Source organism: Labrus bergylta, chromosome 4 (genome assembly GCF_963930695.1).
Source record: "Labrus bergylta chromosome 4, fLabBer1.1, whole genome shotgun sequence".
Taxonomy (NCBI): domain Eukaryota; kingdom Metazoa; phylum Chordata; class Actinopteri; order Labriformes; family Labridae; genus Labrus; species Labrus bergylta.
This window is the reverse complement of record NC_089198.1, coordinates 2835315-2863305: the sequence shown is the minus strand read 5'-3', so window position 1 is coordinate 2863305 and position 27991 is coordinate 2835315. Positions and strand designations below refer to the sequence as shown.

At 45.1% G+C, this 27991-nt stretch overlaps 1 protein-coding gene across 18 annotated transcripts in view; it reads left to right on the top strand.

The window, feature by feature from the left end:
• Positions 1–27991, top strand: part of LOC110005370 (discs large homolog 1-like protein) — a 105833-nt gene that overhangs the window by 9070 nt on the left and 68772 nt on the right. For 10 of the 18 annotated variants that reach the window (XM_065953491.1, XM_065953473.1, XM_065953472.1 and 7 more), the window contains exons 3-4: positions 10871–11034; positions 13998–14069. In XM_065953491.1, coding sequence (XP_065809563.1) covers positions 10871–11034; positions 13998–14069 — 236 coding nt within the window. Of the gene's footprint in view, positions 1–10870; positions 11035–13997; positions 14070–17662; positions 18416–27991 lie in introns of those variants that run through there. The other 8 variants (XM_065953493.1, XM_065953492.1, XM_065953475.1 and 5 more) reach the window with 2 other exon arrangements.

Sequence of the window (27991 nt, the reverse complement as noted above, 5' to 3'; positions counted from 1 at the left end):
CGAGACAGAGAGCGAGGAAAGACGGTTATACTTCAGCTTTGATGATATATGAAGCGATATGTAGATTATGAATATGACAATGTAGAATACTTAAAGGGAGACTTCACCCATTGAAACATGAATCTGTATTGACATTGGGTCATATATGTAGAAATGTGAAATACATTTTGAAGTTGGAGCCTTCTTGACCGAGAAAAGGCAGAAAGTGTCTTTTTGGCTCATGTGGATGAAAGACACCAAATCCCAGAATGCACAGCACCACAGGCCACTCCCACTAAGGTCCTCTATTTACAGACATATTTACTTCAACACGTAAGGCCGTTTCCTCAACTGATTCAGAGATTTCTTCCAGAATTGATCTTGTAAATTCCTGTCAGAAAACAGACTCTATGTCTGTGTTATAGACAAACAGTGAGAGCACCGACACTACCAGTCCGCCCCAGCTCGAGCCGGCCCGGGCTCCTCGTCCTGTTGTTATGTCTCGGCTGCTGCCAGCTCAGTAGCCGGCGGTTTTATGTCACGGTGGCCCTGGCGCCCGGCTAGCTGTGGCCAGTGCCCAGCGGCTAGCTGTGGCCAGTGCCCAGCGGCTAGCTGTGGCCAGTGCCCAGCGGCTAGCTGTGGCCAGTGCCCAGCGGCTAGCTGTGGCCAGTGCCCAGCGGCTAGCTGTGGCCAGTGCTCGGCGGCCGCCGCAGCCAAAGCTCAAGACCGGCCTGTCGGCAGCAGCCATAACTTGTAGAGCCAACTGTACCCGTGTTCGTCTCTCGTTAATCCTGAATTTAACCTGCTGCAGAAATAACAAATTAACCCCGTGGTTACTTCTCTACATGTGAATGATGTCACTTAATTCTTCAGTTGTAGATCATCAGTTCTGCCTGTTATGAAAAAATCTCTGAACACGAGGGCTGCAGTGATTCAGGGTGGCTCAATAGTGCTTTGTGCGGTTATTTATGAAGCACATTTGTTTGTGAATCAAGAGTCAGAAACTGACCTGCCAGCAATAAATCGGGTGTGAAGATTGTGACAATAAGTGACAGAGACAAACACTCCCACTATGGAGAGCGCCTGGTGCTTAAGTGAAGATACCGTCACAGCAGCGAGTTGTCACCAGATTCATCTCTTCTTCAGACTTAAAGCGCAGCCATTTGTTTAAAAAACAAAAAAAACCTGTACAGTGTTTCCCCTAGGTTGGAGTTGTAGCAGCGGAGGGGAAGTGGAACAATCTTTTAGTTGTGAGCAATAAAAATAAAAAAACTGTTGAAAATAATTATTTGAATTTGCTTATTGAAGAATTATCAGTTTGACGTTTTGACCATGTTGTCCTAAATTGAAGAAAATAGTCAAGGGAAGCGTTTTGTGAGTCTTAAGGTGTCCTGCAATCGAAGAGGTCTCTTTGGTCTTGTAAAGAAAGTTACTGAACAAAAGTGCATTGAGCTCGAGTCAAAATGTGACATGAGCATCCTGCTGGATGTTAAAGTCAGTTTGTGATTCCTCGTGGCTCATCAGCTCGTCGTGTGAAACAGCTGACGAGCTGCGTTAAGATTTCTCGACCTTGTTACGCTGCGATCGATCGAGCAGCTGACATGCTAACGAGGCCAACAGATCTTAACGAGCTCTTAACAAGGTCACATACTGAGACATTTATCTGTGTTCAGTGTTATTTAGTCAGTTTGCTGTTCTGTCAGAGTAATTTATGTTTGAGTAACACACACATGAATCAAAAACATGTCGGTTCATCTCCCCTCGATGTGAAACTGAAGCCCCCCCCCCCCCAGCAGTCTGTGTGTTTTTGTGACGGGCTGTCACAGTAATCTGACACGCTGCTGCAGGGTTAACAGACACAGAGAATGAAGGAATGTGGTCCGATCTGTTCGAGTTTCCCACCTGACTGACTGTCTGTGTTTCACCCTGAAAGAGACACAAGACGGATGAACCTCAGGTGGCTCCTCACCTTGGTCCTCACGTATCAGTCTGGTGTAGAGACCAGCGCAGAAATCATCGTACGACAGCGTCCACTTGGGACCTTTGAAAGGCGCGTATCTGGTCGATCGCAGATTGTAATGAAACAAAACCAACTTCACTGCGAACGAGTCGTCTTGCTAATTTTTCGCAATTAGTAGAAAAATAAACACATCGGACTTGGGGTGCAAGGTCACTGCGTAACTATAAATCCAAAAAAGGCATCCAGAAAAATCAAACTCGGTGTGTGAAGACCTTTAAGCTGAGAGTACTTTACTTGCTGTGTGCTTTTATTTTGAAATACAGTAAGGCCCTTCCTGTAGATGGAAGGTTGGGACATGAAGTTAAGCGCAGAAACAGGAAGTGGTTAGAGATCCCAAAGTGAGGTCAAAACAGCTCAAAGGAACGGTAACAAAGGTCAATGTGTGATGTCATAAGGTCAATGTGTGGTGTCATCAGGTCAATGTGTGATGTCATCAGGTCAATGTGTGATGTCATCAGGTGGATATTACTGTCTGAGAGTTTGTTAAAGTGAAATGAGACATTCAAAGATGCAGCAGTGTTCTTCTTTTACATCACTGAGACTACAGGGAGACACTGAGGACCACTATCTACGGAGAGCCTGAAGGGACAAACAGGAGATTAATCACAATGAACTAGTTAATGCTTTCAGCCTTAGTTTAAACCTTTTCCTCATGTAAAGGATTTACTGCAAACAATAAGACGTCCTCGCTTTTCATTGCGTAATAAGATCAAGAAAACGTCATGTAAAAGAAACTGATGAAATATTGAAGAGGCTGAATGTAGAACACAAACGCCTCACATAGGACTCACTCTTCATACTCTCCTGCCGTACAAATAAAAACAGTAATATACATTTAAAAAGAAATGTTAAATATCAGGGTTAAATCTTCACGTCTGATTAAAAGGCCTGGACTCGGTTGTTCAGGAGAAAACGTTAGTCTTAACCTCCTCTTCATCCCACAAACACCCCGTTCCTCCTCCTCCTCCTCGCAGCGTCTTCATCACTTATAGATGAGTTAAAGTCATCCCCATGAACTGAGTGTCCTGCTTTCTCCTCATCCTCGTCCTCCTGCTGCTGTGAGCACAGATCGATGGATTCACACGTCCTCAGGTGTTGTCCGGGTTCTTCAGGGTCCCAGAGTCTCCGGATGGTGAAACAGTTAGAAGTGAAAATACACTGAATACATCAGTTTGTGCTTTTTCTACTTTAAATCCTCCACAGCTATGAAAGATGAGGTTGTCAAATTGTTGATACTTTCTCTATACCGCATGTGTTAAAACAATCTGTATGTGTTCTTTTTGATGATCCAAAGTGTCGCAAAGCTTTGAAAAACTCCCCAATTTTCTTTGGACAGTTGTGCAGGAGCGGTTTGAATCCTGAACTGAAGCGTTCTTGATGTTTCTGTGAGTGAGCACGAGTCTGACTGCAAATTCAGAAAATTTAAAAAAACAAGAAATTACCCGATATTTGTTGCCTATGACTCTTGACTGTGATGCCGTGGTTTTAAAACATGTATCGGTATCTTCAATTTTACTAGAATCAAATTGAAGTTTCAATTCTTTGATTATTACAAACCTAAGATCGAGCATTTCCTAACTAGAGCCCGACTGATAAATCTGCTGGCCAATAATATCGGCTGATATTAGTGTATGAAGTAACTATCGGTATCGGCTAATTTGATCACAGATATGCGCCGACATTACTCGATGAATCTATCTCTACAGATCCAACATAGACCTTAGAAAGATATTGGCCGATATATCGTTATTTGATTTTTTTCTCTCTCACCGATATCGGCCCCAAAAATTCCTTGTCTGTCTGGCCCTAGTCACATCATCTTGATTCCGTTGTTTCTCTCTGGACTGTCCTAACAGCCCGTTAGAGATGCGTTGTGAAGCACGGCGTTCTGATCCTGACGCCACATTTCTATTTTCCTTTCTGTCGATCGTCGACACGGACGATGAGGCACATGATGAGTTAACACGGACTCAAAAACCTGCCCTTAAGGTTAGGTAAAACATGGTCATCTTTAATTTAAACAATCATCACACATTTTTTAAACCTTTATGAACCCTTTTTTGTAAGTAACGTCAATGTTGGTGGCGAGCGCATTGAACTTAACTGTTGGGTCAGTAATGTCGGGCTGGTGTAATGACAGGACCGGCACAAAGTCAGGATGTGAGGAAGACAGAAAGGATGCGTTTGACTCCTAAAGTAACAAACGTTTTTCTGTAAAGTCCAAAAGCTGATGGAAGTCAGTCAGAGGAGGTGACCGTTAGCCTGGATGCGAACGCTACTGATCCAACACGGGTGTAATGATTTTATTTAATGACATCTTGGGAGGCCCATTCACCTGGCCTCTCAGGGCCCGGGCCATCTCTGTGGTTAATTATGACATCACGCATTATATTTTGGGGCTTTTGCCTTTATTTGATGGGACAGGGGAATGCCATGCGGGAAAGGATCCACAGGTCAGATTTGAACCAGAGGGCCGCCCACTTGGCAAACTTTACCCTTCATAAATGGGGCACCACCTTAACGCTAGGCCATCAGCACCCCGACATCAGACTCTCAACCACGCCCATTTTAGGGAGAACACAACCAAACAACAGGAGAAAACCTCAGCTGGAGTCGGAGTCAAACTCTAGTATGATCTCTCTTCAGTTTTGATTTGTGAATAAACTCACATGAGGTTAATAATGTTAGTTTTGAATTAGCTTTGAATGCTAATTTTGAATTTATTATTTCAGCGTTTTGAGCTTCTCGCTCTGTGTCACGCTCGCCCTGACGTCCCAGTGTCCGAGTGTCACTGAGGGAAAAATACATTTCCAATCTGCCAAACCCCCCCACCCAAAAAAGTGATGTCCGCAGCCGGCCGAACACAGTGTAATCCCTCCGTGGACATGACGATTACCCCTGGTCTATAATCCACCCCCCCCCCCTGCTGAGAGAGAGAGAGAGAGAGAGAGAGAGAGAGAGAGAGAGAGAGAGAGAGAGAGAGAGAGAGAGAGAGAGAGAGAGAGAGAGAGAGAGAGAGAGAGAGAGAGAGAGAGAGAGAGAGAGAGAGAGAGAGAGAGAGAGAGAGAGAGAGAGAGAGAGAGAGAGAGAGAGAGAGAGAGAGAGAGAGAGAGAGGTTCTTTCAGCTCGGTCTGGCCTGATTCCTCTCAGACAAACAGATGGCATCAATCAAATCTTTGCAATTTAATAAATCAACTTTCAGCCCCAGAAGATTTGGACGTTACTCTGCTAATTGCAGCGTGTCCCGACAACTTGCCAGGATTTATTAAAATCAAAGGTCAGGAGCAATTTATGCTGATAAAGGGATCTCTATTATACTACAAAAAACACTCCGGCCCATCAAAATCTCTAAGTCCCCGTCCCCTTTTACTAGCCTGGTGTTGTTGCATGTTTCGACTAATGAAGGCTGCTCTCACATAGAGGCTCCTCGGACTTTAGTGTTGAAATAGTTTATGGATAAAAAATAAGGAGAAAAAGTTCCACAGCACAAAAGTAAAGACAATCTACAACATCTGTCCAAGAAAGATAGAACAAAGCTCGTATGCCTGCAGGTCTTAAGCTGGTTTGCATACTTCCTTACAAACCAAGATCAAATTTGTGATTTATTATGAACTCTATTTAAAAGCCAGTCTCATATAGAACCTGACCGATTTATCAGCCAGCCGATAATATCGGCCGATATCAGAATATCCAGTGACTATTGGTATCGGCTATTTTTATGGCAGCTATGTGCCGATATTACTAGATTTATTCACCATTTCATTTTTAAATCTATCTCTCACTACAGATCGAAGATAGATCTAAGAAAGATATCAGTCGATATATCGGTATCAGCTTTTTTCCTCTCCCTAATATTGGTATTGGTATCTGCCCCAAAAGTCATTTCGTAGACTGAAGTAAGGCTTTCATAGAGCTGTTAATAGAAGTGTTATGGTATGTGTTTCCTGAATTAATGGTGACATCATCAAATATGTTGCTTTGTCCGACCCTAGGTCTCTAACATCTCAGACTATGTTATTTAACCCGATAAAAAAACCTAAGAGGCAGCAGCCTACGCTCACTTTCAGAAAGAACTGAGAGTTAGTGTGTGCACATTCTAACTAACGGTTAAGATAATGGATGGATGGATATTGATTTTACTGACTAAACACATTTTTTGCATCGATGGCTTCTCAACTGGTTTTACAAATTGTTTGTGTCTAAAAGAACTGACAAAAAAAATTGCTGTTTATATTTAAAAATCAGCTTTAAAAAGTGTTATAAAACGTTCTTCTGTTTTCTTAGTAGCAGAGTTTTAATCTGTGTTTGAAGTAGATTGTCTCCCTCTGGACACGCTCTGGGTGTGGTACACATGTTGTATAATGCTGATGTTTTTTCCATGAGCGCGCCTCCTGTGATAGCAGCAGTTTAAATAGGTGTGGTCTTTAATTAGACTAAACAACAGACTGTTGTGTCAGACGCAGTGGTCTAACTGGTTAATACGATCACCGTGCTCTCACAGAAAGGACTCTGTCTTTAATTGGATTTAATATCTGAAGGTTTAAAAATAGACTGAAGGAAAGACCCCATCACCGTTCTGACATCTTTCAGTTTGCTCTTGTTCAGTGTGTGAATGTGGAGAGAAGCTATCTGCCCCTCTGACTCTGCACAGAGCTGCACTCTCACACTGATGGAGCTCAGGTCTGTCCACATGAAGACCATGAACTTTATCAAGGGGACACACTCTGTAAATGTAATACGAGATAACAACTTAAAACAAAACTTCCTCCCTCAATGTAGCAAGAAAGTACGGAAAAAAATAAAACTTTTCATGACCATGATTGTTGTCATGGTAATGACTCGATACTGTCACCATGGGCACGCTGACAGCCCAGGACTGATTTAAGTTATATTACTAATAGTCATGTCAAAGTCATATTTAAAGACTCACACAGAGGTGGAATAGTTTTCCTGACCACTGAAAAGTTTACTCCTGAAATGTCTTATAAAGGGGAGGGGGAGCATTTGACCATTTATCATTTAATCAATTATTTTAAGTCACACAGAGGTGGAATTGTTCTCCTGATTAGTTTGAGTGACATCAGACAGATCAGTACATCAGAGAGGAAGAACAACACACACTCAGCTTTGAGTCTGATTGGACACACAGGTGCTGACAGGAAGTGCTGACAGGAAGTGACCAGAGGCAAAGCACAACATTGAGGGCAGTTCTTGAGAGCTCTAATCAGTATAGAAACCATCTTATAAGTCGTCGTTATCAAACAAAAACCATCGTCATTACCATCATCATCATCAATAATATGGAGACCATCATCATTAAGTTAGTAGGTATTCATGAAAGAGCTGGGTCTTTAGCTTTTTCTTAAAGGTGCAGAGGGACTCTGGTATATGTAGAATACCCACTTCTTTCTCAGTTTCCATGGGGTATACCAACTTCTAAATCTCCTCGGATTCACCCCAGTGACTGATTGACAATAATCAGTAGTATGCTGAAATTAGTTTTCCTAGGATGTTGAAGCAATGACCCACCCTCCTCTGTCTCTAACTGGTTAATAAACACTGACTACATATGTTTGAGTAGTCTTACATGTTGCTGTTTATAACATATTTATCCTCTGCTGGACGGGACACTTAAAAACAAACTTTTGGGGTAAAAATGAGGAGTATACCCACTTTTCTTTAGGCATTACACTACTGTCAACAACACACCTCAGACATGTTCAGCTTCCCTTTCCCTGACCTCTGCTTCCTGAAACATTTGAGGATCTAAAACATGTTTCAGCTGAAGCAGCCTACAGTCGGCTCTGCTGTCGAACATGAACCTCTCACTCTGGAAACAGACTGCTGCTGCTTTCACTGTAAAACGATCCCTTTAACAGTCTCCCACAATTCCACAGAGGTCCCTTTTTATTGGACATCAATACGGGGCTGTGTTTAATGCCGTCTCCTGAGGACGCTCACGCTAACCTGCCGACCGCAGACTCTCCTCTTACTGCCTCTTCACGCTGCCAGGAGAAACCAGTTTGTATAGTTTGTCTTCTTAACAGCGTTTAATACTAAAACAGATATATTAACTTAAATCTAAATCCAAACAACGTGTGACTCAGGAATCTTCTCTAAAAAGTGAAGGAAAGCAGCTTCATGTTTTTGTTTATTTCCTGTTTAAAAAAGTGATTTTAACTCGTAGTGTCTGCTCATCCCCGTATTCTTTCTTAATCACATCGCCCGTATGTTATTCTGAATGTAGCATACCCCATGCTGTTAAAGACGGCCTGGCTCTCAAACTGATGTTTTAGACTTTTATTTGAAGTTCTTTACTTTCCGTTTTTAATGGAAACACCGTAAGAACTAAAAGAGAGTAATAAAGAAAATATTACTATAGTGTATAACTACACAACCTTTAAATGTTCTTATGTGTCAAATTATGACCTTAATATAGTTATTTAAAACCTTATGAATGATTATGAATTAAACCTTATGCACACCTCGACATGTATGCACACACACACACACACACACACACACACTAAAACTAAAACACATAAATACAGTAATATAGAATATAATGTAAAATTTAAAAAAAAAAAATTTGAATATACAAAATATAGAATATGGCTTTAGTAGCAAATAAGGCTACTAGCAGTAAATGTGCGCACTAAAGGGATGTGAAATCAGCTCATGTTTCAAACTGTGCAGCTAAATAATCATACCGTCCATATTTGTGTTTTAATACGATCAGTCAGGAGGATGTTGTTGGATGTTATTTCTCCTCTTCGCTTTAAGACGTCTTTCTTTCACACGTTCACAGTGTGACCCTCGAGCCCGGCGCAGGCTGACCCTAACTGACCTTCATCTCCTCTAATCCCTTTAGATACTCTGTGTGTGCGTGTGTGCGTGCGTGCGTGCGGTCTGTTCGCCTCTCAGTCTGCTTCATTTTGAGGTTTCAGTCTTTTCTCTCTCATGTTGGGTCTCTGTAAATGTTGAAACATAGACGGTCTGAACCTTCCTTCAGCTCATCTCTTTCACAGTAAAAGCCCGACATGCCTCAGTAGCAGAGCCTCGCTGCTGCAGTAACTCCTCGCTGTAATCTCAGCCGTTCACTCAGACAGCGGACAGGTGACACGGTCAAAAGATCAAACTCTCATTTTGTAGATCTGCTGTGTTTCACTGAGCAGATTATTTCTCACTACATCCTGTAATAAAACCGCCGGCTGCATGGAAATCATTTTGAGACATCAAATCGAAAAGACGGAATCAAATCAGTGAAGATAAAAGACCCAAACAAACATTTTCACTGATCCCATCAAATGTTACGTAACGGCCTTTTGGTGGCTGGAAATAGCTCCGAATATGAACGTAGTACAGAAGCTGGCCTAAAAATAAAGTTCCTCCTCTCTTCAAACAGGAATCATTGTTTGTCTCTGTCTTCAGAAAAAGTCGACTAATTCAGCCTCAAATCTGTCCGTCCAGATGGAAACATATCAAACATTGTCGTGATGAAATGTAGTCCACACATTCATGTTCCCCTCAGGATGAACTTTAAGGACATGCTAAATGTACCCAAGCTTGTTTAGTTCTTTTTTTAGCCTTTTACACCGCAGGTCACACCTTCACATTCACACACTGATGGTAGAGGCTGCTGAGTAAAGAAGAGCCCGACCGATTTGTCAGCTGGCCGATAACTTGGCCGATATCAGCATATCAAGTGACTATCAGAATCGGCAAATTTAATCACAGCTATGTTCCGATATTACTCGATTTATTCTCCAGTCAAACAGCATTTCATTTGAGTTTCTTTGTATCACACTAGCAGTTCTCTGTCACCAGCAGAGGGCGCTATCTGGATTGCATCATCACTCTGCAGAGTGTGGAGCGGTGATGCACTTACATGCTCAGTTATTTTCCAGCTGAGTGACCATCTCGTCTTCATTATAAATCTTTTCAACAAGTGTTTGATAACTGAGGGATCAACACAATACACGTTTATATTTATCACTACAGATCGAACAAAGATCAAGAACAATATCGGCCGATATATCGGTGTTGTTTTCATTTTTCAGTATCGGCGCCAAAAATCCGATATCGGTCAGGCCCTAATGTTAAGTGTCCATCAGTATTAACTCATCCATTCATACGCATTCACACAGCAACTTGGGGTTAAGTGTCTTGCCCAACGACATGCGGCTGCAGGAGCTGGAGATCGAACCCATGACCTTCCTCTTGAGACAACCGACGTTACAGCCTGTTTCCATGCTGCAGGATGAACTGCGCGGGGGGTAGTAGTCGGTGTTGAGTTGCTGATCTTGACAGTTTGTGAGAAAACATCTGTGTCGGCCGGCGGTCAGCTGCTGCGACGAGCCGAAGAAAGCCTCGGTTATTTTAGATCTCTGTGAGGCCTCCGCAGAATTGTGCGTCCAAAAATAAAAACACATTTTGGATGTGACCGCTGGGCTCGGAAGGCTTTTTATAAATACTGGCCTCGCTTACAGGGACTGAAGTCTGGAGTGCAGAGACAGGATTAAGATATTTAACTACAAGCAGAATGTCTCATCGATGGAGGCAAACTCGATGTGTTTACCTCTCTGACAATGAGTGCTGCTTAGATTACTGCCACCAAATCAGACTTTTATGACTATTTGACCTTTTACCTCCTCGCTTACAACTGCACTATAATAACATATAAAAAGCACTATTTAAAGGTTTTAATTGAAATGCATTGAATTTCTTAATCTTGTTTTTTCTTTTAGCATTTTGGTGACTTGATAATCGACAAATTCCACTTTGAATTATTTAAGAAATACTTAGAGTGAGACATCTTTACTCTCTTTCTCTCTTTATTAAAACGTTCCTCTTCCTCTCTCGTCGTTTCAGATATCCAGGAATTTTACGAAGTGACCTTATTGGACAGTCAGAGATGGACGGAGTCTTCCAAGGCGGCGGACCCCATGACGCCCGTCAACCTGTGGGACTTCTCCAGCCTTCAAAGCACAACGGTGACCTCGGATACTCTGCCCAGCCTTAGCACCAGCATCGAGGTAAGAGCGCATCACAACACGAGACACGACGGCCAATCACAGCGCAGATCACAGCGGAGTCATTGGTGTCTGTGGTTCAGTCTCTTTAAGGGGCGTGGACACGACATCGTTTTTGATAAGGGGGGAATAAATACCTTCAAATGTTATCGTGCTCCGCTTTCAACATGTGCTGTTTGTTTTTTTGTTGAACATTGCTGTTGTCATTTTATTGCTTTTATTGTTTACCGTAAAATCCTGTCGCAGTCGCAATCTGTTTTTGAAAAAAAGTTTAAACTGTCTTCTATCGTGTTCAGTGAAGTCTACAACGGTCAGTTTGTGAGCAGCTGTGTCGCTCTTTTAGCTCCGTCTGTTTTCACTCTTGGCACAGACTCCTAGCTTGCGAGCGCTGGTCACTCGACAAGATTTATTTATGGAACAGTATACCCCCTTTTTCTGTAAATGCACAATTATGACCTTGTTTCTATCAGGATTGAGTGCAACTCTCTTTTTCTTTCCAATATTACCTTCTGACGAGAAAACCCGTTGAGAGCGCACAGTCGTTCCTGGTAAACACAAATATCTGCGAGCCAGCTTGGAGAGTTGCTGGTTTGTAGTGACCCTGTGTCTCTACACCAAGGCAGTGAGAAATCGACCTCAGGTAAATTTGCACCTCCTGAATGGCGCCCCTGTCTTCATTTACTGAGGTCAAGAAAGCATGCAATGGTCAAGTTAGGCTGAGAGCGCCCTCTGCTGGATCAAACTGCAAACTACTTCAAACGGCCTGATGTGATGATAGACTGTAAATCTTTCATTTGAATGCCTCATTACGGTTTAAATGTGAACTTTCCCCCCCCAGGTTAGAATGAATGTTTGAATCTAGACTAATAATCAACAGTCCTAGATCAAGGCTCACTGATGACCGGTGGACAGAACCGACCGATCTTCCAACGACTTTCTGTCCCTGCTGCTGTGTTGACTTATCCCCTCTGCCTCTTCACTGCCCCCTACTGTTCATGTTCACGCTACATCTGGTAACCACAAGTTAATTCTCAAAGACGTGCACAGCTAATGTGTCAAACAAACGCAGGGGAAGTGAATCCTGACCTTTAGAGTTCCTTACAGCCGGGCGTGGACTGATCTATTCCAGGTCGACTTAGACCCTACGTGTGGATGAGGCCTAAAGGATGCTCCTCAGCTGAAACAGAGATCTCTTGTGGACGTACTTTACCATTAATTCTTATCCTGAGGGGCTTATTATTTCACATTTAAACCCTAAATGATCCCGTGCTCCACCACAAAGGGAATATTTCTCTTCACGTTTCGTCTGAACTTGGACTCAGAAAGTAAACTGTGTCTCGGTTATTTCAACTCTTTAAAGTTTCCCTCTGTCTAAATTTATCTTACTCTGTTTGATGCGGATGTTAAAAATAGGAAACGTTTAAAAATAGATCACACCTTTTCTAAGCGCAGCAGGAGGAGGTTGACTGACGGAGCTGCAGTCTGTTTGATGCGTCAGCCTCCGTCCTGTGTGAGGGACGAGTTTTAAATGTTTTATTTTGAAACTTTTCTTCTGTTAATTTCCGCTGCTACTCAATTTTCTCCTTTTGCTCATGTTTCTGTTGGTTTTCTGTCTGATCATGTTGGTTTTTGGCTTTTAATGCCTTTTATTGTAGAGATAGGATAGTGGATAGAGTCGGAAATCAGGGAGAGAGAGTGGGGAATGGAGCCACAGGTCGCACTCGAAGCCTGGGCCGCCCGCCTGGAGGACTACAGCCTCCGTACAAAGGGTGGGCACATTAACCACTACGCTTCCGGCGCCCCTTGTTGGCGCTTTCCTTTGGAATCCAGAAACTTCAGATGTTGTTGAAATAGTTAAAGGAGAAGTTTGTTTCCTGTTTTTTCTTAACCTGCTGGATATATTAATACAATGAAAGAGGCAGGAATCAAACTTGATTTAAAGAAGTAGAGCAAATACAAAACTTGAATTAAAGAAACTAAAAAATGAAACATTTAAGGATGATTTAAAGGAGCAGTATGTATCTCTGACACTTAGTGTTTGCAATGGGTACTGCAGTCCAAATTCTAAGCATTGTAGAGCTGTCTCCCCCCCTCCCTAGAGTCGATGCTCACGCAGTTTGCCATGTGGTGGACACTGAAGCTTCAGTGTTTATCCAGCTCTGCATTTGACCTGATAACTGCTCTCATATCTGGCAAACCGAGGGGTGTCCAAAACGGCCGTGTGGGGGGGTCATCTTTAAACCGCCTACCTTCTCTGGTCCAAACAAATCCAGAGCATTCAGGAGCAGAATCTAAAGTTAGAAGGAGGACATACTGGCTGCTGCATTGTTGTCAGAGAAGCCAGCACTTCAACATAGCATGTTTCCTTAATGATCAGATAGTAAGATACCTTTATCATCTCACTCTCTACACAGCTCACTGATTGGATAAACTCATGAGTCTCTCGTAATCCCATGTTGTCCTCACAGGTTATGGGATTATAATTATTGGAGTATAATCGTTTCCTTGTCCTGATATGAGATCGAGTGAATGTTTGAATCGACCGTTACCAGCTGGCGTCTGAGCGCCCTCCTCACATCTGGATATATGACGATATAATCCTGATTTATTGTCTGAGGGACACAGAGGATCGAAAGAGACTCACAATGGTTATTTATTTTGATATTATTAGGTTTAGCTTTACGCTCAGTCCACCTGTCTTTACGTCCTGTTTTATGTCGAGTTCTTACAAATATATGACTGAACGATGGCCTCACTCTTCTCCTACACATCTGTCTTATGATATTCATGTTCTCTTTAAACATTCTGCTGTGACTAACTCCGCCCGTCTGGCACGTAAACAGACTGAAATCAAACCTCAGCATATGTGCCCCCCCCCCTCTCTCTCTCTCCTGTTTGCATTGAACTCCCTCTCTCTCTTTCCTCTCTCTCTCTCTGATTATAAACAAACGTGGTCGTGCTCGTAGGACTCACCACTCCTTAACGAAATCCTGCACACGTTGGCGCAGGCGCAACACCCGCCCGGCTCTGACGGACAAGTAAGTACTGGACTGCCTGCTGTTTTGGTGGGAGGGGGTGTCGGTGTCCTCCACCTCTCGCCGCATGTCCCATCCAGTCCTCATGTGCTTGGGACCATCGTATGGGGGGATGGGGGGGGGGCCTTCTGTGTCCAGGGTCAGGATGACCTCAAGGTGTCGCTGTAGTTCGCTCGTGTAATCGTGCTGTGGCTGAGTTTCTGTTCTCCAGCTGCTCCTCGATGTTCAGCGCCATTCACTCTCCAAGCAGTGGTGAAAAACAAACGCCGCAGCAGGAAGTGAGAGGAAACACAGCGACACGTTGAGGTGGTTTACGCTGGGTTCAGGTGTCATGGGTCATTGTGCTTCATCCATTTTGGCTCATGTTGTCGGCTCTGCTCAGTACACCTCCTGTCCTCACGGCTGCGAATGAGCTGTTGGAGCTCCCCTGCTTTAAGCTCCGCCTCCTCCATGTTAACACACTACACATAAACGCCTTAAATGGAGTTTCTGAAAATCTTCACCATGGAAGGAGTTTTACAAAAGAAGCGTTTTTCAGTTACCTAAACCGTTAAACGGCCGAAACGCACTGAAAAAGCTACGTTTTCAAAAGTACCCGCCTACGTCTGGACGAGGGATGCAACAATACTGTCAGCCCACGCAAAAATACGTTCCGCTGTTTTTTTAGGTCATGGTTTTTGGTTTGGTTCTGACTAGGCTCTCTTTATTTTACTTTTAAGCAAAAGAAAACAAACTGTTTCCCTTTATAGACACTCCTGGTGGTTGGTGTAAAGTCTCAGTGAAGGCGGTGTTTAATTAGTGCCACGTAGAAATGTACAAATAGGAAGACATATCAGGTTTTAAAATATTTTTTTGTATAATACTCGCAGACTTTCACACAGAAACGGGTATGTATGTTAGCTTTGTCTCAAACACTGTTTCTCCCTTCACTCTCACCCCGTCTGCATCATGCTGATGTCTGAGTGACAGCCAGCTAACGTGACGGCCTGCAAACGTTACAGCCAGCTAACGTGACGGCCTGCTAACGTGACGGCCTGCTAACGTGACGGCCTGCTAACGTGACGGCCTGCTAACGTGACGGCCAGCTAACGTGACAGCCTGCTAACGTGACAGCCTGCTAACGTGACAGCCTTCTAACTCTGTTAGACAAACTCCGTAAGTGTTTCTATTTGCGTAGGTGACATGTAAAGCGAAAACTAACCAAAACTTCCCCACTACACGAGTTTGAAGATGGCAATGTTTCCTCGTACTGCAGCCTCTCTGTAGCGACTGTAGCGCGTGGTGATTGGATATTAACTCAGTGACGAGGGGTTTCCTTATTGCAGCGCGTAAACTCACAGACACAAACCAACAGAGCCAATTCAGAGAGAAATACTTTGCAGGAAGCTCATATGCAAAAAAACTGAACCGTGGAGGCCGTACGGAACAGTTCAGGATTATTGAGAATTATTGGATTCCTAGTCTGGACGAGGCCTGAGGTAAATAAAAGCCCGGGCTACTATTAGAAGTTTTACGGTATTAAAATGAAAATAAACAAAAAGGCAAATTGAACAAAAAAAACCCCCAAAAAACGAATCTCTATAAATATGAATGTTTGACGGTTAATTTAACGGCTCCACTAATATTTCATCAAGCTTTATTTTAATGTTTTCTGTTATGGCAGCATTCGTCCTCCGTACATGTTTAGGATTCATTCAGTATCTCGACTCCTCCCTCCCTCGCTCACTCTACGGCGGCTGCAGTTTCTCAGCTTGAGAGACGGGAGCTGTACTGAGGTTCAGGACCGAGGTGGTGGTGGCTCATGTGGATTTCAGTTCTGGTCTTTGTGCAGGTTTTTGAGTCTTTAGGTTCCTGTTCTGTGATTTCATGTTGGTCTGCATCAAAAGACGCCCGTTCATCGCATCTGTCCCATGATTGTTAAAGTTGTTAATAACTGAATGTTGGATTGAGTTTAAATGATGTGGTTTTCAGAGGGAGCGGATCTGTGTGAAGGTTTAAAGTGTTTGTACCAGAATGTTTGTCAAGTTTAATTATATTTATTACACATTTCAGCAACAAGGCGAGCAAACATCACGACAAAGAGACATGAAGCAAAGTAGATAGATATTAGGAGCAGTATGTAACTCTGCCCCCTAGTGTTTAAAATGAGTACTGCAGTCTAAATTCTAAAGATCATAGAGAGCTGTCTCCCCCCCCCTCACTCAGGTCACCATGTGGTGGACTCTGAAGCTTCAGTGTTTATCCAGCTCTGCATGGGTCTGTAAACCTTTCTGTGTTCTAACCTCTCTCCATTTTTCAAAAGCATCTCCAATATTGATCCTAGTTTGAGCACGTTTCTGCTCGTGGAGCTTATTAGAAACATGCAGAGGCTTTTTAGGTCGGGTACAATCACTTCTATCTGAACCACTTCTCTTGACCGCTTCCATCACTGCAACACCTGTTGACCTGATAACTGCTCTCATATCTGACAAACCTGGGAAATAAATACATTTATAACCAGTAAGATGGATAAGAATGTCCTTTTCTTAAGCAGGTGGTTCTTAAAGAAGAGATTATTTTACATTTCTAATATTTTTTAAGATAATTAAGAGCGCTCCAGATTGTGAAATATGGATGACATCACTTCCTGTTGATGTGTTTATTAGGAGGTATGATACATGGCATGATGACACACATGAGTGGTGGACGCTGCCACACAACGGATTCAAGGAACTGTGAAATATTCATACTGATGATTCCCACACGCCCACTCTGCTTCATCTCCTGCTGACGAAACACACACTCTCCTCCTCCTCCTCCTCCTCCTCCTCCTCCTCCTCCTTGGCCATGTTGCCGTTGAGTCATACATGTAATAACAAGCAGCCTGTGTGTTTCAAAGTTGTTGAATTTAGAACAAATGTGTGATTCTCTCTGAGGGTGACATGTTGCTTCTGTGTAGTCGTGGTGAGTTCAGGGTCTGATGTAAAGTTGGACAAACTTGAATTCACAGTGGGAATAATTTGTCAGTTAACGAGGTGATTGATGAAATGTGATGTGGGGAATATTCCAAGAGTCATTTGAAACGTTTAATAACATGAAATGCCAAAAGTTATGAGATTTGCTTTTTTTCTTAGTCTCTTTTTAAGTTGCCGATCTTTGTTTTGGGTTATTTTTGGACATTTGGTTGAAAAATTAGATTCTTTACTTCTATTTAATATGCTTTAGAGGAGAGGAGAGCTTGATTTACTCATGTTTTCAAGTTAAACCAGCATAATTTATGTTTTGATGTGATGATATGATCTTTACGCAGTGGTGTTTCTAGGGTCAGTTTGGGGGTCCTAAGCGGAATCCACCAGGGGCCCCGCCAACCAGCTATCATCATCATTATGTTCAAAATAGTCTGACTGATACCAATGTCAATTTAAAGTGACTAACTTGAGATTTCACAGGAATATTTGGAAACAGCACAACACCATTGAGTATTGTCAGACGGGGCCCCTTTAGGGAGGTTTCCAACTGTCATTGTAAAATTTGGGGCTGACAGACAAGTTTAAAGTTTGTCAGCCCTCGGGGGGGAGGGGGGGGGTTATTTGAAATGTTAGAGAAAAGAAGTTACAGTATCGAGGAAAAACAAGGTAAAAATATTAAGTTATAAATAAGTCAAGCTCCAGAAAAATGTTGATATGTCGAGAATGAAATAAAAACATTTAGAGAGTCGAGAAAAAAGTCAATCTCTTGGGAACAAAGTTGAAACGTCTAAAAAAATTAGAAGGTCGAGAGGAACAAAAGTCGAGAAAAACTTGAAATGTTGAAAATAAAGTCGAAAAACAAATTCAGAATAAAAGTCTAAATATTGAGGAAAGTTGAGAATGAATGAAGTCAACTTCATTCTTTATATTTACCTTTTCGACTTTATTCTCGTCGTTTCCATTATTTTCTCGAAGTGCATACTGATATAAAATCTTCCTCCCTTCATGATTTATTTGTCTGGTCCGGTCCTCATCCTCCCCCCCTGGAAGATATTAAAACGTTTCAGAGGTTTGCGATTTCCCACGGTGCTTAAACGCACCCTTCGAATGTGGGAGCGGGGTTCAGCGAGTCTCGCGTCCGCTGAGTGAGCTCCTGATACCGGGATGGAGGAGGACCGGGGGAGGGCGGAGGTGGCTCTCCGGTGAGCTCACACTCTCTCTCCGGTTGTTAGAGGCTGCGTGTGTGTGTGTGTGTGTGTGTGTGTGTGTGTGTGTGTCGTTACTTATGACCACGGTCTTCATGAAGAGCTAACTGTCCGCACGGAGCGATGAGATGCTGATGTTCCCGGGCTTTCCTCCCTGCTCCGAACGATGGACTGCATCTGTATTGTCACGACTAAGGTAACGCTTGATAAATGTCCTCCAAATTCCTCTACACAAACACTGAAAACGGCGAAACTAAACAATCAAGAGTCCGTGTTTAATTCGGCGTACTTTTGATTGGCAAACGGCACGTATTTAATTTGAAAATTCACTTTTTTTAAACGGCTCGCCTCTTAATCCAACGGTATGCCCCCCTTTAAAATAGCGACGCCGTGTAACGGAGGCTGGTGGGGAATTTGTCGTCTGTAAAGCACTGTATTGTAATTTTGTGGATTATAACAACGCCGAATTAAAGTAAATATTATCAACACGTTATTACATACTCACTTGTGTTGTTGAAGTGATGGGGTTTAACTTACTTGAGTGATTTCTGTTAAAATGACGTATTTCTTAATGGTGGTTTGGTTGAGCTTTCTCTGAGCGCAGGCATCTTTTCTTAAACGTGTTTTCACCTCAACACAAACAAGTTTAAGAGAGTGTGTGTGTGTGTGTGTGTGTGTGTGTGTGTGTGTGTGTGTGTGTGTGTGTGTGTGTGTGTGTGTGTGTGTGTGTGTGTGTGTGTGTGTGTGTGTGTGTGTGTGTGTGTGTGTGTGTGTGTGTGTGTGTGTGTGTGTGTGTGTGTGTGTGTGTGTGTGTGTGTGTGTGTGTGTGTGTGTGTGTGTGTGTGTGTGTGTGTGGGCCAGGTGGGCGTCCTGAACCGGTGACCTTGTGCCTCGGCTCTGCATCATCCACGCTGTCACTGATTCAGGCTGCGTGCAGCATTTTCAAGCACTCATGGAAAAAAGCCTTTTTGCATCAAAGTTTGGCACACCTGCCTATCATTTCTTTTCCATGTCATATATTATTCTCCCACACATCCTGGAACACAAGTACACCTGAGAAATATGATTGCTTTGGTCAACTTTATCAGAGAAATAAAAGCCTGGAGGATCTCTTCTCACAAAAACAACACAAGGTTTTCACAAATCAAAGTCAGGGTTGGTCATTTCCTCCAGATCCACTTCTTCAGATTCTGGTGTAAATTGTCTTTAGGTCCTGACAGACATTAATAACTCATGTTCTCTGAAAAAGGAACAAAGAAAATCCATCATCTGTATCAGTTTGTAAGTCTGTAAAAACTTTGACCAATGTCTGCCACGAGGTACCAATCTGATGAACCAATCAGACGCCTCCCTGTCTCTCTTATCCCACACTGCGTCACGATGACTTTAGGAGTTTATACTGAGAGTTTACTGAATGAGACATGAGACGACGTAGTTTCTACACAATGACAGAGATGAGCTGAGCTACACTTCCTGCATGTAAGTGAGGGGGCGTGGCTTATGAGGGAGCACAGAGGGGAGGGGGCGGGTGCAGACGGCGCATTCACTTAGTGTCTTAACGTGGACTTGAGTACCCCGGTTATGAGTCTGATCCTGGTTCTGGGGGGGGGGGGGGGGGGGGACAGCTCTCTACAATGTTTAGAATTTAGACTGCTGTACTCATTTTAACCACTAGGGGTCAGAGTTACATACTGCTCCTTTAAAGTGTCTTTGCACACATAGTTAAGACTCCATGATTAGAATAGTTTCTTGAGCTCGGCTGTGTGACGACACGATGTGGACGTGACCTTAGTGTGATATTTTTCCACTCTGTGAGGAGTTTAAAGATAACGCCGTCTGTCGCTTTGTGGCCGTTTTTAAAAAGTTTTCAAAGCACGACGTCGTCGACCTTTGTTTTAATGTCAGCACGTTGAGCTCTGATTCTCTGCTGTTGGTCTGTGGTCAGTCGGCCACCATTACTCCCAAGAAGCAGTCAGCAGTCATGTTTCAAACGGGGGAAAGTGAGTGTTAGCTGTTTTAGCTGCACTTCTCTTCGGCTCAGTTAACAGAGATCTTTACTCTGTTTGTCGGACTGTAAATATCCAAACTGTCTCTAAACTCTGGACGTTGAGCGTCCTTTCCTTCTGCTTTGAGTCGGTAGGTTCGGTGTTTCCTTCAGTGATCGCTTATTTCGGCTGTTTTTTCATTCCTCTCTAAACGACTGTAAGCCCGCCTACCCATATCCCTGCAACATGATTGGCTGTTCATCGTCCTTTTCTTCTTCTCTTTAATATCAGGTGGCATCTAGAGTCCCCCTCCCCATTTCCCAGTGGTTGGATGGTGTAATTACAGGTTAAAATCTATTTTTAATATTTATATTGACAAAAAATTAAATTGTGATGATTATCGTTTTATCACCCAGGCCGACCGTTATCACACATGCACGCCTGAGTCACTTCCCCTGAACTCTTCCTGAGCACACGTGCAGCTGTCTGTACGACATCATAATGAGAATAAAACAGTTCTGATGTGTCGACTCTGCAGCTTCGTCCCTGAAAACTCTCTGGGTTCATATTTAAGATTCAGCTGAAGTCCGTCTGCTGTGACCTCTGACCTCCTCAGCAGACGTGACCTCTGACCTCCTCAGCAGACGTGACCTCTGACCTCCTCAGCAGACGTGACCTGCTGAATTTAGTGAAAAGACTCAAAGATGTGTTTGTGTTGCCGTGCATTTTGTTTTTATTTTGGATCGAGTCCAAACATATCTGCAGTTTCCACATATTGTGTCCGTGCTGTGTTCTGTTGGCATCACATGCCCCGCCCCCACGGCGTCCGTTTGTTGATGTTATAATAATGTTTATGATGACGCTGCCTGGTCACCCTCGTGAACGACAGTCCCGCCCCCTTTTGGTTGGGATTGGTCGATGAGGGAAAAGTGACAGTTTTCTAAAAGTTTCAACTGTGAGCGCCATGACCACAGAACGTGTGTGTGTGTGTGTGTGTGTGTGTGTGTGTGTGTGTGTGTGTGTGTGTGTGTGTGTGTGTGTGTGTGTGTGTGTGTGTGTGTGTGTGTGTGTGTGTGTGTGTGTGTGTGTGTGTGTGTGTGTGTGTGTGTGTGTGTGTGTGTGTGTGTGTGTGTGTGTGTGTGTGTGTGTGTGTGTGTGTGTGTGTGTGTGTGTGTGTGTGTGAGATCACAGTCTCACCTGTGAAGTCTAACGAGCTCCTGCAGCCGGTTTTATTATTCTGACGTGTTGCCGTGGCGACGTCAGAACTTTAACAATTGTCCATTAAAAGAACAACCTGGCGTGACGTCCGTAAGAGGAAGTGTGTGTGTGTGATGTAAGAAGCCCTGCAGGAGGACACAAGCCAAGAGGAGCACCCATGCATGTATAACACACACACACACACACACACACACACACACACACACACACACACACACACTGCCAGCAGACTGCGGGGAGGTGAGGAGAACAGAAGGAGAGGTTAGAGAGCAGGACAAACAGAGAGGATGCTGGGAAGGCGTGGGAAGGGAGTTCAGACGTAACAGAGTACGGATGGAAGGATGGCGAGGAGGGAAACGGCGGGCGCGTTTGTTCAGAGTGTGGATGTTTTGATGTTTCTCCTCCCGAGACGGAGCTGACGGAGCAGAAGTGAAAGCAGCAGGTCTCCAGAGGGAGGTCTGTGTGAGGTTCACCGAGGGACACGACAACAAATGTGGTGGTTTACTCCTCCTCTCAGATCCAGAGAGAGAGACTGTGGTCGTCACCGGGACAGGAAGTCTTTGGCGTCCTGATTGACTTCTCTCTCTCACTCGGTCTGCTGAGCGCTTTAACACGTGGAGACACTTCCTCCTAAACGCTGCAGCCTGCTCCGACTTCTTCCTCTGAACTCGTCTTCATGTCAAAATAAAAGTCCCTAGACCTGGTTCTGATCCTAGCTAGCTAGTGGACTCGCCAGTGCCGCTCTACATTAAAGACAAAAACATTGTTGTTTTAAACAAATAGAGTTTCAGGAAACAGAATCAGAAATACTTGAATAACCCCGGAGGACTCATTTAGGAAACATTACAGCAACCAGTTAAAAGAACTCATTTTTTCCCTCTCAACACAAAGGATTCTGGGTAGGGAGAGAGAGAGGCTGCAGATACAGAAAGGAGGCCAAAACCAAAATGCTCTGCCCCCCCCCCTCCCCCCCACCGCAGGGAAACGCCTCGCCATCTGGGGCGACACAGAGACAACACGTCCCTGCCAGACCGCGTTTTGGGACAGAAATACACAGAGGCAGCCTGAGAACACACACACACACACATATCACCTCCGCTGGCTCCCTGTCCTCCAGCGTACCTACTTCAAACTCCTCATCATCACCTACAACACCTGGCTCCCCCCCCCCCCCACCTGTCTGAGCTCCTCCAGCCGCACTCTCAAGATCTGCTGATGCGAACCTCCTGTCCATCCCCCTAAACCCCTAAAAACATCCTCCTTCTCTTCGTCTATTTCTTCTTTGTTGGTATCTTTGTTAGCGTCTTTGAGTTTTTAGAAAAGCTCTGTAACAAACCTATTCCAAACTGAACTGGTTCTGAACTGGTTCTGAACTGGTTCTGAACTGGTTCTGAACTGGTTCTGAACTGGTCCACATTGTTCAGAGTTTAAGAACCACTGGGCTAGGCCGTCATGCTCCACTGTGCAGGAAGTTTGTCTGCAATTTGTAACAATAAAAAACCAAGAAATGACCCAACATGAGACGAGTAGGATTTATATTCTTGTTGCCGTGGCGATGAACCAAACACATCTGATATTGTGACGACCCTAAAACCAATAATGGATACGCTAAAGTAACAGAGAACAAACTAACGGTACAAAGTTCTGTGATATCCAGAGGTAAAAAACCAACCGTCAGGCATGACCCTGATGGACGCCACAAGTCTAACAAAGGGAAGAAAGCTGATGGAGCTTTTTCACCTCTGTGTGGAGTCTGCGTGTTCTCTCCGTGCATGTGTGGGTTCTCTCCGGCTTCCTGGAGAGAACTGGAGACTCTCTGAATGTGAGTGTGTCTGGTTGTCTGTCTCTGTATGTCTGCTCTGTGATTGGCTGGTGACCCAGGGTGTGACCCCGCCTCTCGCTCGGTGACAGCCCCCCGTGACCCCGAGCAGGAGAATCAGTATAGATGATGGATGTTTCAGGTTTGGGGAAAACGTGTGTGAGGATGTGCTGCCCCCTGCTGTTCACTCCTCGCTATGACAGTCTGCTGGGTTTCATTTAACGGTCTGTACTGGTTTCACTGGGACTCAGACTGTCTCTAAAGGGGGGGGGGGGCTCTACAAAGTTCATGTTGACACAACTAAAACTCAGCATGTGGAATTTCAGATAGTTTTAGAGATTTTAGTTTGATTTAAAAACATTCAGAGACTTTTTTTTATGGTGGGGGAATCCAAGTATAATTTTGGCGAGACATCTAGTGTTTCCATGGCGACGATAAACATGTGGCGTCACATTACATGTTACAACTCTAATATTACAGATTTCTCTGGTTTGATAACTGTTGTAAATATTTGAGGGAATGTAAGTATCTTAAAAAGAAATACTCAACAGGTTTAGTCAATTTATAATTCATTTAGATATTTGAATGTAAACTTTGTCATAAAACTCTACAGATTATACCTTTAAAATAAATAAATACATGATAACTGTTATTTTGTTGTTATTTCCACACTCCCTTATTTTTTCTATGAATTCCTCGTCTGTTTTTTGTGGCGCTGCAGCGACTCCATAGATCTGGAGAACGACCTTTAAAATAATAAAAAAATAAAGTAAAAGATATAAAATGATTAAAGGACAGCCAACAGGACCTTCAGTCCAGCAGGGGGCGCCACCTCCTCAGACGACCAGTTGACTATGGTTTAAAAATAAACACGAGAACAACGTTAGTCTGACAAACCCTGGTCATGTCAGGACCACACACACTACACACTACACATTACACACACACACTACACACACACATGTAGCTGCTGTGTGTGTGTGTGTGTGTGTGCGATGTGTAAAAAGCAGCGGGGTAAATTTAGAAGGAGGCCGTCACATCTGAACCTGTCAGCTGTGATCACTGTCACCACAAACACTCAGTCTGCACTGTCTCCTCACTCCTCACTCCTCACTGCTCACTCCTCACTCCTCACTGCTCACTGCTCGCTCCTCACTCCTCACTGCTCACTCCTCACTGCTCACTCCTCACTCCTCACTCCTCACTCCTCACTGCTCACTGCTCGCTCCTCACTGCTCGCTCCTCACTGCTCGCTCCTCACTGCTCGTCTCTCACTCCTCACTGCTCACTCCTCACTGCTCACTGCTCGCTCCTCACTGCTCGCTCCTCACTGCTCGTCTCTCACTCCTCACTGCTCACTTCCTCACTCCTCACTGCTCACTGCTCACTGCTCGCTCCTCACTGCTCACTGCTCGCTCCTCACTGCTCACTGCTCACTGCTCACTCCTCACTGCTCACTGCTCACTGCTCACTCCTCACTGCTCACTGCTCGCTCCTCACTGCTCACTGCTCACTGCTCACTGCTCACTCCTCACTGCTCACTCCTCACTCCTCACTGCTCACTCCTCACTGCTCACTGCTCGCTCCTCACTGCTCACTGCTCACTCCTCACTGCTCACTCCTCACTGCTCACTGCTCACTCCTCACTCCTCACTGCTCACTCCTCACTCCTCACTGCTCACTCCTCACTGCTCACTGCTCACTGCTCACTCCTCACTCCTCACTCCTCACTGCTCACTCCTCACTCCTCACTGCTCGCTCCTCACTGCTCGTCTCTCACTCCTCACTGCTCACTCCTCACTGCTCACTCCTCACTGCTCACTCCTCGCTCCTCACTGCTCACTGCTCACTCCTCACTCCTCACTCCTCACTGCTCGCTCCTCACTGCTCGTCTCTCACTCCTCACTCCTCACTGCTCGCTCCTCACTGCTCGTCTCTCACTCCTCACTCCTCACTCCTCACTGCTCGTCTCTCACTCCTCACTCCTCACTCCTCACTGCTCGCTCCTCACTGCTCGTCTCTCACTCCTCACTCCTCGTCCCTCGCTCCTCGCTCCTCGTCCCTCACTCCTCACTCCTCGTCCCTCACTCCTCGTCCCTCACTCCTCGTCCCTCACTCCTCATCCCTCACTCCTCATCTCTTGCTCCTCGCTCCTCGTCCCTCACCTCCTCACTCCTCGTCGCTCGCTCCTCGTCCCTCACTTCTCACTCCTCGTCCCTCACTCCTCGTCCCTCACTCCTCACTCCTCATCTCTTGCTCCTCGCTCCTCACTCCTCGTCTCTCGCCCCTCACTCCTCACTCCTCGTCCCTCGCTCCTCACTCCTCACTCCTCGTCTCTCACTCCTCGTCCCTCACTCCTCGTCCCTCACTCCTCGTCTCTCGCTCCTCGTCCCTCACTCCTCATCCCTCATCCCTCACTCCTCGTCTCTCGCTCCTCACTGCTCACTCCTCACTCCTCGTCTCTCGCTCCTCGTCCTTCACTCCTCACTCCTCGCTCCTCACTGCTCACGTCCTCACTCCTCGTCTCTTGCTCCTCGCTCCTCACTCCTCGTCTCTCGCCCCTCGCTCCTCACTCCTCATTCCTCGTCCCTCACTCCTCGTCCCTCGCTCCTCACTCCTCGTCTCTCGCTCCTCACTCCTCGTCTCTCACTCCTCGCCCCTCACTCCTCGTCCCTCACTCCTCACTCCTCACTCCTCGTCTCTCGCTCCTCGTCCCTCACTCCTCGTCTCTCGCTCCTCGTCCCTCACTCCTCGTCTCTCGCTCCTCGTCCCTCACTCCTCGTCCCTCACTCATCGTCTCTCGCTCCTAGTCTCTCGCTCCTCGTCCCTCGCTCCTCACTCCTCGTCCCTCACTCCTCACTCCTTGTCTCTCGCTCCTCACTCCTCACTCCTTGTCCTCGCTCCTCACTCCTTGCTCCTCACCCCTCAATCCTCACTCCTCGCCCCTCGCCCCTCATCCCTCGCTCCTCACCCTCGCTCCTCGCTCCTCACCCCTCAATCCTCACTCCTCGCCCCTCGCCCCTCATCCCTCGCTCCTCACCCCTCGCTCCTCACCCCTCACCCCTCAATCCTCAATCCTCGCTCCTCACCCCTCACCCCTCGCTCCTCGTCTACAGCCACAGTAGGTAAAATAGAAACGTGGAATAGAGGTAGAAAAGGTGTGTTGGGTCACAGGCTGAAAAGACGCTCCACACAATCCAATCAAGCTGGTTTTATCTGTAACGCTCGCTCACGTTGGCACGCTGTTTATGTCTTTAAAAACGAACCTGAAGAGAGCCGGCGTCTTTTTTAAAATCAGTTTTCACTCCTCGTGTTTTAAGAGGCAACATTTTATATTACTGATAAAAAAGATCTTCTCTCCTCCTCCTCACTTCTCACACTCTTCTCTCATCTCCTCCTCATCTGAATGACTAACACACACACACACACACACACACACACACACACACAACACACACACAGGCTGAGCGTGTGTGTGTGTGTGTAACAGTGCTGTTAAAAGATGAACAGATGATAGCGAGCAGACTGCTCACTCTGTAGCTTATCTGTTGTTGTCGGTCTCTGGAGGAACCTCTCTGCTTCCTGCCGTCTCCGCCCAGAATGACACCACACACACACACACACACACACACACACACACACACACACACACACACACACACACACACACACACACACACACCCACACACACACACACACACACACAGGGATGAGATTAGGTGGTGTTTCCTCTGCAGAGGGTCGTCTCGGGGTCAGTCCTTGTAGGGTTTTGTCTGTTGGTGGCTCTGATTTATTTGAATCCTTCTGTGTTAAACTTAAAAATATGAACTTCTCCCGCCCTGAGCGCTGAAACAGAGAGAGAAGATTAACCATATGATGATTAAAACGAGACACAATAACAGGAATCAAACGTCTAAAAGCAGAACAGTGCTCTGATTTGTATCATCCGTCAAACACTTCCCTCGTTGGGTTCTCTCCTTTGTGACATTTCTCTGCTCGTCTTCTTTGACCTCTGTGATCCTAAAACCGACACGTTTGTTCCTCTTTCTTTATTCACACATGAAATATAAAAACAAGTCATGTAGAAAATCTGCCCTTTTGTGTTTCCAGCGTTCTGGTCAAAAGAAACTTTAAAAAAGTGCGGAAAGCAAGCGAGTGTTTTTTCTTTAGTTTAAATCCAGACGATGAGAGAGTCTCTCCTCATCGCTCCGGTTCAGTGAGGAGAAACACCGAGTGGATAAAGCTCGTTCTGAACGAGGGTGAACCTTCTGTTGTCTTTTACCCGTGGACGTGGAATTGGTCTACTTCCTGTTGGACAGGCAGGTGATGAACACCAGCGGTTAGCTTGCAGTGTAGGTACACACTATGTCCTGCAGGGGGCGGGGCTTCAGGAGGGGGAGGGGCCCAGTTTGAATGTTTACAAACTGTCTGTGTGGCTCTTTTAGTGCCGTCTGTTTGCGGCCACAGAACCAGAATTCTAAGGAAGCCAACGTCAGATTTTAAACTCCTCCTCTCTGTCCAACGTCCGGTATCGTCCACCTCTGACCTTTTCCCTCCTCTTCTTCCTCCCCTCAGCTTCTTCCTTTCTCTTCCTCTTCTTCAGCCTCCGTGTCCCCCTTTGACCTTTTTCCTCTTCCTCATCCTTTTACTCTTTCCTCCTCCTCTTCTTCCTCCACATCACTGACTCTGTCCTACATCACTCTACCTTCCCTGAGGATACACCCCCACTCTCTCTCTCTCTCTTTCTCT